Source organism: Camponotus vicinus, unplaced genomic scaffold (assembly GCF_025532165.1).
Source record: "Camponotus vicinus isolate PSW18456_S1 unplaced genomic scaffold, iyCamVici1.0 SCAF_2, whole genome shotgun sequence".
NCBI classification, from domain to species: domain Eukaryota; kingdom Metazoa; phylum Arthropoda; class Insecta; order Hymenoptera; family Formicidae; genus Camponotus; species Camponotus vicinus.
Window position 1 is genome coordinate 24,576,610 of NW_028141956.1, and position 10,882 is coordinate 24,587,491.

The 10,882-nt window shown below is 29.3% G+C and overlaps 3 protein-coding genes across 6 annotated transcripts; 1 reads left to right on the top strand and 2 right to left on the bottom strand.

Annotated features, from left to right (window-relative positions):
- Positions 1–148: 148 nt before the first annotated feature.
- Positions 149–4,870, bottom strand: LOC145966437 (b(0,+)-type amino acid transporter 1). 2 transcript variants are annotated; one of them, XM_083090482.1, is made up of 4 exons: positions 4,541–4,870; positions 4,348–4,461; positions 885–2,183; positions 155–735 (listed from the first exon to the last, which is right to left on the bottom strand). In XM_083090482.1, the coding sequence occupies exons 2-4, from the start codon at positions 4,442–4,444 to the stop codon at positions 671–673; spliced, it is 1,461 nt and encodes a 486-aa protein (XP_082946608.1). In that variant the 5' UTR covers positions 4,445–4,461; positions 4,541–4,870; the 3' UTR covers positions 155–670. The 2 variants fall into 2 exon arrangements, with proteins under 2 accessions (XP_082946609.1, XP_082946608.1); XM_083090483.1 differs by lacking the exon at positions 4,541–4,870 and having other exon boundaries at positions 149–735; positions 4,348–4,534.
- Positions 1,778–8,468, top strand: LOC145966440 (ZZ-type zinc finger-containing protein 3-like). 3 transcript variants are annotated; one of them, XM_083090488.1, is made up of 6 exons: positions 1,778–2,196; positions 6,923–7,330; positions 7,406–7,562; positions 7,636–7,874; positions 7,951–8,076; positions 8,155–8,468. In XM_083090488.1, exons 2-6 carry the CDS (start codon positions 6,941–6,943, stop codon positions 8,404–8,406), a joined length of 1,164 nt encoding a protein of 387 aa, XP_082946614.1. In that variant the 5' UTR covers positions 1,778–2,196; positions 6,923–6,940; the 3' UTR covers positions 8,407–8,468. The 3 variants fall into 3 exon arrangements, with proteins under 3 accessions (XP_082946614.1, XP_082946612.1, XP_082946611.1); XM_083090486.1 differs by lacking the exon at positions 1,778–2,196 and adding an exon at positions 6,631–6,817; XM_083090485.1 differs by lacking the exon at positions 1,778–2,196 and having other exon boundaries at positions 6,632–7,330.
- LOC145966439 (queuine tRNA-ribosyltransferase accessory subunit 2) lies at positions 7,994–10,601 on the bottom strand. The gene is made up of 6 exons (XM_083090484.1): positions 10,021–10,601; positions 9,781–9,930; positions 9,237–9,701; positions 8,954–9,156; positions 8,731–8,856; positions 7,994–8,644 (listed from the first exon to the last, which is right to left on the bottom strand). The coding sequence occupies exons 1-6, from the start codon at positions 10,135–10,137 to the stop codon at positions 8,485–8,487; spliced, it is 1,221 nt and encodes a 406-aa protein (XP_082946610.1). The 5' UTR covers positions 10,138–10,601; the 3' UTR covers positions 7,994–8,484.
- Between the last annotated feature and the right edge of the window lie 281 nt (positions 10,602–10,882).

Sequence of the window (10,882 nt, forward strand, 5' to 3'; positions counted from 1 at the left end):
TATAATTTAGATTAAAGTATAATAAATTATATATACATACATACATATATATATATATATATATATATATATATATATATATATATATATATAAATTATACATACAAATTATAATTTATAATTCTGAATTATCTTTTATTTATATGAAATTACTATACAAAAATATAGATAATATTTTATTGCCAATTATTAATATCATATTTAAAAAAGTTGCAAAAGAGTATATTTGTAGAATTACATTATTTTAAATTTTGTTTTCTCAGAATACTATTTTACATATAGCAAAATGTTATCAGATATAATAAAATGTGTATCCTTATAAAACAAATATATTACAATATTATGCGTTATTTTATCAGCGACATTATATCTTGATAGTACAATATATTGCACAAATATATAAAATATTATTTTTCCTAATTATTTATATCTTTTGTTATATATACATTTGTATTCTCTATATAAAATATTTTAATTATATGCTTAAAATATAAAAAGAAAAATCTAAAAATTTTGTTAATTGCATGGCAATTGTATTTCAATGTAAGGCACATTGATTTTATTTATGCTTATTGCATATTTTTTCTGGAAATTACGAAATGCACATATGAGCAAATATGAGCAAATATTTCATATACTTATATACATCAATGATGGATTTAAGATTTAATCAGTCTTTCCGTTCATCTGGTGCAACAACTAGGCATAGCGTTTGAATGAAGTATGTCAGTTTAGCTGAAAAAAGAGATTAAGTGTAAATTTTATTATATTTATAGAGAGAGATAAGCAGATTACGTTCTACAATAGCAAATGACACATAAAACTCTCTTGTTCAAAAAGCTTCTACATATGCTTCTGCATATTTCTTATTTAATTAAACTTACCTAATAAAATACTTCTTGTCTTCTTGTATACATAGATATGATACAAAATAATGCCGCATAGAACAAACGCGAGCGCGAAAAGATATTTCGTCGATGGTTCATAAATTATTGGTAGTACTGCAAGGAAGATAGAGATACCTAACACAAGCCAAGGTATCACGATAGGCACAGCGTATGGTCTGGAAGCGTTTGGTTTTGTCCGTCTCATGATTATAAGCGATACCATCGCGAATCCGTAAAACACCCACATGAGGAAACTGGCGAATTCGATTAAGGCGATTATGTCACCCAGTAGCAGACACAGTAATGAGAGTATGCCTTGGAAGATCACTGCGGGAGCTGGTGTCATTTTCTCCATATGCACATAACTGAAGACGCGTGGTATGTGGCCTTCTCTGCCTGCAACGAAGCATAATCTGGATACGCTAAATTGAATGCTAAGGGCGCATCCAAAGGTCGACAACACTACGCCGAGCGGTATCGCGAAACCCATCCAAGACGGTAAAACTCGTTCTGCCCAAAGAACCGCTACCGCTGGCGCGCTCACCATCTCTGATGCCGTCAACGCTGCCATGTACATCAAGTTCATAGATACATATAGAACGGTGATAACAGGTACTGCGATGAGAGTACTCCTAAGGATATTGATCTCGGGTTTCTGAACTTCCTCGGTGACAATCGCGGCCGAGGTCCAACCGTCGTACGCCCATAGACCGCTATAGAAAGCCAGAGCAATGTTCCCGGCTGATGTGGTTGTACCGTGAAAGGGATCTTTGAGAAGTTCCACGTGACCTGTACCAAGCCACCATATTCCACCACTGATTACCACGATACAGGCAAGTATCTTACACATGGTGAACACATTTTGTACTTTTACATAAAGCTTTACGCTGATGAGATTGATATATGTTATCACAGCAAGTCCCATGATGGCCAGGAGTTTCTTCAAAGTTGCCATAGAGTCGCCGCATAGATTGTCAAAGTATCCAGAGAACGGTTGTATGCTATACTCCGCGAACGTCAACATGATCACCGCTACTTCCGCCGGTCGCAGTAGCATAACATAAATCCAGGAACAAGTAAATGCCGGTATTTGACCGGCGTAAGGATGTAATGGTCCGAAAGCCTCAATGAAGTATGCATATTCGGCACCGGAACGTGGTACCACAGTGCTTAGCTCAGCAAAGGCCAACGCTCCCAACAAAGATAACACGCCACAACTGATCCAAACGATTAGACAAAATCCCACAGATCCTGACCGCTCAAGTGCGCTGGTGGGCGATACAAAAATGCCGGAACCTGGACAATAGAGGTAACGAGGTTACAATTAATAATAATTCAACAGTATTTGGCGGAGCTAACTACGACAGTTAGCTAATGCTTCGTGTTGTGAGTGACCGATTAACCTTGATTAACCTTTGTGACGTTTTTTTATAGTCGTACATAAAATTATTAAATTGATTGACATATATACATTTAAAATATTTGCATTAGATTAATTATTAATCATTTATAGAGCATTTAAATTACAGCAGACAGTGTGAATAAAGCTGTTTATCGCATATTAATAAATTGATACACCAATTTCGGTCATCGGAATTGACATCGGATATTATAAAAAATTCAACAAGTATGCTATTATTTGTTCTACTTATATTATTTATACAAGATTATGCCGAACGATATAATTTGATCATAGATAGAATATCAGTAATTAATCTTGCTAAGTCTTGAATTATAAATTGTTTGGAGCCAAAGAAATAAAAAGATAAGGTCTGTCAATGAAAACAGATAATGCTTTGAAAAAAAATGCCAAGTTTTTAAATAATTATATTACATAAGAATGGAAAATCTAATTTAGTAATATTTATCGAAGAATATTATAATTTTATATTTATTTGATTTTTCTTAATATTAATATTAATAATTATATTTATTTGATATCTTATATATAGTACCTTATTTGGGTTTTTTACAGTTACAACTAATGTTAATTTCTTGTATATAATTATCTTATAAGTATATTTTATCATCATATTTTGTCGAGACTGCCATAATGTTTCATTTCTAATTATATTGTGTCATTTTAGTAAAACGAACGATAAATAACTTTGCGATTATATGTTATCTGCAAGTAATATGTAATTCTCATGATACATATGCATTTCGTCACTCTATGATGACTACAACTAATTCAAACGAAAACGAAATTTAAACAATATAAAATGTTATATTACGAGATTGAGAAAAATTGGAAAAATTCGCGATTTTTTTTTTTTCTAAAAATATTATACCATTTTAAATATGGAAATTACGATTATAAAATTGATTAAAAAGAATTTATAGATATATTTATTCTATAAAAAATTAAATTTTCCTTTAATTTTAAAGATCAAAAAATAATTGTAATTTTTTTTTATTCTTTCTATTCTTGTTGCTTTTCATTATTTTACTTTATTGCTTATTACTGGACAAATAATTTTTTGTCAAAATTATAATACTAGTATAATTTTAGAAATTCCAATCACACACACACACACACACACACACACACATTTGATATTTCATATTTTAACCATTTCAATAAACCATTCGACTAAACAGAGATAGTATTGTGCTGGAAAAAATTAATATACAAGACTTCTCCATTAATTTATTGAATGAAAGAACATCTGTGTAAAGGAAGTAAGTTTGCAAAAAAGTAACATAAATTTTTGAGACAATGCCTATCTTATAATTCTTGCCAATATCTGTCAACATCTGTCTTGCTTTGTATACAGATGTTTAATTTAATGAAAACCGAGTTTATATTTTTTCTGTAATTCTTTCTGTTTATATTTTTTCTGTAATTCTTTCTTTTCATCTTCGAACAGAGATGAACATATATTGAAATTTGGTTCAACGCTCGATTAGTTGTACTCCCAAACAATAAAAACGAAAATAATTTTCGTGACTTGCAATAAAGAGCACGCATCGTGTGGGATCTTTTTATAGCACGATACAGTAAATGATACTGTGAATTTGAGCTTGCCTTCTTTGTATATTATTATTTATTACACTAAAATGCGACTACAAACGAAAGGATTAAAAATTTGCGAACGAAAAGAATGAGTCATAAATCTCAGTGTTTTTTTTTTTTTATTATTTGTACACGTACACTTTAATTATACGTCACGTATAGCTCCACGGTCTTGATCAAACTTTTGATATCACACAATAACATGCTGCAATAAACGTGAAGAAATAAATGGCGCGCGTGCACGTGTATAAAACAATGTTTAATTTATTAAATCCAAACATATGTGTATATGTGTGTGTATATGTGTATGCATGAAACAATACGAAATAAAATTCAGCAAAAATTAATTTGCATTTGCATTTATGTTACGATTGTTATTTGTGATTGCATTTGTAATTTAAATATATGTGAAGAATTTTAAATTCTCAATTAATTATATCTTACCGATCATCACTGCCAGGATAATGTTGACCGCGCTGAAAAGTCCTAGCTCTCTCTTTAGCTCGATTTTTCCAGCTGTCTGCTCCTTTTCGCGTGCCATTTTTCCGTGTATCGAGACTGTAAAATCAGCAATATTGTGGAGAATGTGTAGCGTATTTGTCGTCACTGTTAAACAATAATTTAAAATTCAAGTTACATTGCTCGGATTGTTGGATTTTTTATTTTAAATCGGCGGTAACAGCAGGTTTTTGTCTTGAATTCTAAGTAACCGCGAGCTCCTCGAGCTTGTCATCGATGGTTCACGTTCGATGGCACCGAACTCGACCATGCGACTGAAGCTACTGGATGACGTATGTTTATCACTGCCAGAGCTCGCGACTGTGGTATTGCTGGGTCAGCTTGTCGCTCATTTTTTTTACAAGTACACACGCATTACTTTGATAAGAAGATACTAATCATTATAAGTGGCCGCCTATTTTTTTTAATAGAGAGCGATCGACGAAATAAATGACAGTAAAGACAGGCATTAAGGCCATACAGACAGTCATTAAAGGCCGCAATAGAAAGTTTGCTCTGGCACTTATCACTTATATCTTACATGAATAAATCCAACCGCACTCAACGATTTGTTTACTCATTTTACGAACTCGACTGCATCTAGCTTAAATTAATTGACAAAGTAATTGTAAATCATTATCAAATATCTATCCGTATACTGATATCGTTACTGCCGAATGATAAATAGATAAGATAATGTGTGAAATTCGTATTTTTGGTATCCTTTAATAGAGAGGAATGTTTCTATATAAATGTAGCTCCAGTAGTAATTACCATTTTTGGTATTTAGGCTTAAAACAATTATATTACAAAAGCCACATAGATTGTCTGTGATTCATACATTATTTGAAACCGCATACAAGTGATAGAAATAAAGCGAATATACAATGGTCAAAAGTTTCAAATTTATTTTTTATTACATTTCGAAAAAAGAAACTTTTGATAAACAGAGAGCTATTTAAATATTCTATATATGTATTCTATTCAATGAAAATTCTATGAATTCTATTCTATGAAACTGCTTGTAATAAAGAGAAAGAGATTTGTGATAAACGGAGAGCTATATTATTTAAATATTCTATATATTGAATTCTAATTCTAATTCTCTATATTCTATTCTATTGTACATGTGTATTCTGTTCTATTCAATGAAAATGTTCATAATAAAAGAAATTTTTAATAATTGAAGAGATATTATTTATATATATGTATATTCTATTCAATAAAAGTACCCGTATAATAAAGGGGATAATTAATTGGATACTTATTTTTCTATTGATAAATGATTTGATCCCGAAAAAGATTCATTCACAGAGTTTAATATTATTCAATTGTTGTACTATTATTTTATTATTGATATAACAATACTTTCAGAAGACATACACATATCATGCATCTGCAGCATTCTTGTACGTGAACATCAATTAATTTTCTCTTCTTTTTAATAATGTGAACGATTCTAACAGTAGTTTTTTTAAAATTAATTTCTTTTGGAAGTTAATTAAATTTTATCTGCTTTGTTTTTTGTAAAAAATTGTTATGTTGTAAAATGATGGATATACTAATATGGATAAGAACATCATGTTGTAAATATATTATAAATAAGATAAGAACGTTCTTATAGCTGATATTTTTTTACAAGATATCTTATATTTGAAAACTAATAAATGTACTTAATAATATCAACTTTTAATAGATAAGTTGAGAAAGAAATATATTAATCTCTCCTAACATTAATAATATGCCACATATATATAGAAAGTTATATGATTTGATGAATAATATAATTATGATAACATAATTATGATTTAATAAATTTTTAACATTTCTGACTAACTAGAAGAAGCTACTATAATAAAACTAAACTAATACAGAATTATTCGTACAATTGTATTTTTGATAAAAATATATGTGTAATTTTTTTAAAATTACGCGGATAAGACTTTGAGCGCAATAATTTAACATATATTAGGTGCTTTCCATTTACATCAAAACTCAGATAAATCTCACTTCTGTCTTTCTTTAACATGAATGTTGAAGAAAGACAGAAGTGAGATTTATCTGAGTTTTGATGTAAATGGAAAGCACCTATTATGGGTTTGTTTGATGTTTTACAGTTTCATTATTTTTAATTCTTTTTTATTATTTTAAAATAAGGCATTTTTTAAAGCTTATACTATATAAGTATTTATAAATCCGTGAACAAAAGATTAGATTTACATTTTTCATTGTTAACTAATCAATAATCTCTAATAAACCAATATCTGTGAGAAGGAAACTCCATTGATATCTGAATTATCAATAAAAAATGGAATTCAAATTCTCCATTGATGATTCAAAAGATAATCGATATTTTGTGAATCAGCTGTGTGCAACTGACATATATTGCCTTCGCTGCCCTATTTGGTTATGCAAGGTTAGGTTAGGTTAAGTAGACAGAGCATCACAGAATTTATATCTGACTACACAAAGAATTGTGTAAATATATGATAAGCACGTGTATATCTTTATTCAAAATTAGAATTAGAACTAATCGAAAATGAATGACGAAGAAGTAAAGGGCCCGGATGAAGAGGAGGGCGAATTTTTTTTCGAATCCGATCACTTGGCATTGAAGGGTAACAAGGATTATAGCGCTTTCCTGAAAACAATAGTTATTCTTGAGGCACAAAGAATTCAAGCTATAAAAGATTTAGATGAACTTAAGTCTGCGCGAGCCAAAGCGATAAAGAATCCAATATCGTTTGTGGCCCAGCTGCAAAATGGAGATCTTCCTGAGTTACCTGGCCCGCAGAAAATCGCAGAGATTCCTTATATTGATTGGTCACAATATAATATATCATTGCCAGATACACGTATAAGACCGCAAACTCGACACGGACATGTCTTGCCACAGATGCAAGTGAAAAGTGAACAAGAAAATGGAAAGGTATATGGGAATATATTATATCTATTAAAAAACATAATCTCTATAAATACATATAATAAGAGTTTTATTTTATAGATTCTAGTGAGAGGTCGTGTTTTTGATGAAAGCAAGCCTGAAACTTTTAATCAATTATGGACAATAGAAGAACAAAGACGGCTCGAGGAACTTTTAATTGAATACCCACCGGAAGAAATAGAAATGAGACGTTGGACTAAAATAGCAAATGCATTAGGTTCTTAATTTATTATTGTATTAAAAAAATTTACATTATTTTGTAAGTAAGATATTATATTTTCTTTTTGCAGGGAACCGAACACCTAAGCAAGTGTCCAGTAGAGTTCAAAAGTATTTTATAAAACTTTTAAGAGCAGGTTTACCCATACCAGGAAGAGGTCCTAAGATAAAATTGGATGTTAAGAAAGGTTTAACCCATAAACATCAGCGTAATAATCATTTTTTATTTAAACGTTCAACATTCTTTCCACATCAAGATATTTCCTTCAATATATCAGACGAAAATAAAGAACAGCTTGTAACAGAACTTGTAAGCATTATCTGCACTATTCTTTTATATATGTAATACACTTAAAAAATTGTTTTTATTAATATTGTTTATTCAGGAGGATGATACATTAAGTGGAGGAATTGACGATACTCCTGAAGCAAGGCAAATAACTTTATTGCGTCAAGTAAAGGCTGAAAAAGAGCAAGATTCTTCTTCTTCATACAAACATATTGGATACAAAGTATGTACTGTATATTCTTTTTACATTTAACTATTATATGTATGAAACTTTTGTTTATCAATAATATTTCTTGTACAGTGCACAATATGTGGTGAAGAACCTTTAAAAGGTACCAGATGGCATTGCTCAGAATGTCATAGTGGAATTGATCTATGTGGCGATTGTGCAGTAGCACAGACGGAAGCCGAAAATCCCATACATGATCCATTTCATAGATTAATTCCCATAAAACCACCACAATGTACTAGAAGTTATGATTTAGATTATTTCCCACAAAGTTTTAGTAATTCTTCCTACAATTATCTCGATCCAAATTTCCTACCTGAATAACACAGTCTTCCAAATAAATATAATAAATATTATATAAATAGAATAAAAAATTGATTTAAGTATTTATGTATTTTTAATTCATTCTATGCTTATGCAATTAGACTGTTGTAATGGAGGAAATTCAGAGTTAAGAGATATATATTTTAGACGAATTTTCTTCTGCAGTTGATTAAACGTTCCATTTTTTATACTGTCACGAATAGCAATAAAGAATTGAAGATAATGATGAGTATTGTGTCTGAAAATAATTAAGTTAATCTTTAGATTTTGTATAAACATAACATAAAGACAAAATTGATTAAATTGTAACTTATAAATACATACATCATTAAAAGTACTAAACCAAGCATTTCTTTTGTATGATGCAAATGATGGAGGTACGCTCGTGTGTGATTTTGACACGCAAGACAATTACATTTTTTACAAATAGGAGAAAAGTCGTCTTTATACCTAAAAAGAGAAAAATATATATGAAGATATATGTAAAAGCACAATTATAATATACAAAAAGTATGTTATATTCTACATTTTTTTATCATATTCCTACCTCTCTTCCGCTACTGATATTCTATATTGATCACTCTCACAAATGTCATGATCACACATAAAAGTCAAAGCTTGTGATTGTTCAGTAACTACATAAGGATAGGATGAGTCAAATACATCCACTCCTAATTCAACAAGATCAAGTACAGTAACTGGATTCCAACAACCCATTGATACTCTTATTTTATCAGTAGGCAGTAAATTCTATAAAAAATTATAGTAAATTATAGTATAGTTATTAAAATGTTTTAAAATATACATAAATTTGAAAACTTGATATTTACAATAGTATGCTGTACTACTTGTTTAATTTGTTTTGTTGAAATATTTTGTACACTTGGACCATTATTATGTAACCCATCTATAACAAATCCTGCCAAAGGTTTATCTTTTAAATAATCTATGGATTCTTCTCTGGCTTGTAAATTATAACCACCTTCCACTGATCCTAATATTCCTTTTGATTTTAATGTATCTGAATGCAAGTGTATATTTAGACATTGTTCTAATAAGGTTTTGCTTCGCAAAACTGCCTTTGACACTCTTTTTGCACTACTATTAATATTTGTATCTCCATCACATAGCGCAACATAGAAATCTGGTTTATAAGCTTGCACAAGCTCCATATATTTATTAGCAGTAAAAACAATTCTTCCTGTTCTGGGCCAAACAGAAATAGAGTCTAATTGTTGAAAGCCAGGATTTGTAGTATATGCAGGATCTTGTATTGATAAAAAATTTATGTATTCCTAAAACAAAATCCTTTAATTAGTATCTTAAAAAGTACAGTGAAATTTTAACGCATAGTGTTAATTAATCTTTGATTACCTTCATGCTAACAAAATCAGCGAAAGAAGTGTTCAACTCTTTAATAACATCCATCATTAATACAGTAGAGGGAACTGAGACTGAGAGCAGTTGCTGTCCCGAAGTTACCATTTTAAAGACATCTTTCGTCAAATGTGGCACACTGCCACCCTAAACATTATTTTAAAATAAAATATGAATATAAATATTATAAAAGAAAGAAATAATATTATATAAAAGATTAAGTCTCTTATCTCATACCTTTGTGTAAATAAGAAGTAGAGGCGTTTCAAAAGAAACATTAGGCATTCTTTCAAATCCACTCAGAGTACCAATTCGTGCAGCACAACGTGCTATAGAATCAGTGAAAAATTTCATTGTTATAAGTTATTATTTTACTTTTTAATCACTTTTTTTTTTGACAGTGATGAAATGTGTGTAATAATAAATAAATAAATCTTTCTTAAAGATTCTATTGTGGCACATTTACAGATTAGTTCAACATATGCAATACACAATGCATATTTAATATATTTTTATTTATATAAAATGATTATAATCATTTAAAAAGACAGACTGTGCCGTATAAGTCAATTTCATTTAGTAACACGTGGTTTTAATATAACCTCAAAATGGTTCTTAAATTTTACATCGCAAACTCTCTCTCTAAAATCATTTGCATAATATAAATTAAAGTCATTCATGAATGATAATAATTTGAATGAAATTCATAATAAAAAATTTATATTAAAAGTACATATATATAAAATATATGAACAAAAGTGACTGTCATGTCCTTCACACAACGATAAAAATTGCCAATTAAAACAATCTCCAACTTTCGCTAAATAGTATTATGCAAATTAAATTGCTATTTTAAATATTCAAAATTAATAAGCAAATAAATATAAATTATATATGCAATAATAAATTTTAAACACAACATCCACATCGAGTGTTTCGTAAAAAACTTTATTATTATTTTTAATATCATAAAATTCAACATTGAAGAAATATAATTCTATCTAATTTATTATTTCAAGTATATTTAAAATATTTCGGTAAAAATAAATTTAACATGTATAATAAAAACAGATAATGTAAACAATTATATATTTTGAAA

Bases quoted from the DNA above. Each gene is read 5' to 3' on its own strand.
- LOC145966439 (XM_083090484.1), bottom strand. From the start codon at position 10,137: ATGAAATTTTTCACTGATTCTATAGCACGTTGTGCTGCACGAATTGGT. The intron at 9,157-9,236 runs GTAAATATCAAG...AATTTTTTATAG, and splicing joins AAGTAGTACAGCATACTATT to AATTTACTGCCTACTGATAA. The intron at 8,645-8,730 runs GTATGTATTTAT...AATTATTTTCAG, and splicing joins GGTTTAGTACTTTTAATGAT to ACACAATACTCATCATTATC.
- LOC145966437 (XM_083090483.1), bottom strand. From the start codon at position 4,444: ATGGCACGCGAAAAGGAGCAGACAGCTGGAAAAATCGAGCTAAAGAGA. The intron at 2,184-4,347 runs GTAAGATATAAT...TCTATTGTCCAG, and splicing joins TATCCTGGCAGTGATGATCG to GTTCCGGCATTTTTGTATCG. The intron at 736-884 runs GTAAGTTTAATT...CTCTTTTTTCAG, and splicing joins GACAAGAAGTATTTTATTAG to CTAAACTGACATACTTCATT.
- LOC145966440 (XM_083090488.1), top strand. From the start codon at position 6,941: ATGAATGACGAAGAAGTAAAGGGCCCGGATGAAGAGGAGGGCGAATTT. The intron at 7,331-7,405 runs GTATATGGGAAT...TTTATTTTATAG, and splicing joins GTGAACAAGAAAATGGAAAG to ATTCTAGTGAGAGGTCGTGT. The intron at 7,875-7,950 runs GTAAGCATTATC...TTGTTTATTCAG, and splicing joins AACAGCTTGTAACAGAACTT to GAGGATGATACATTAAGTGG.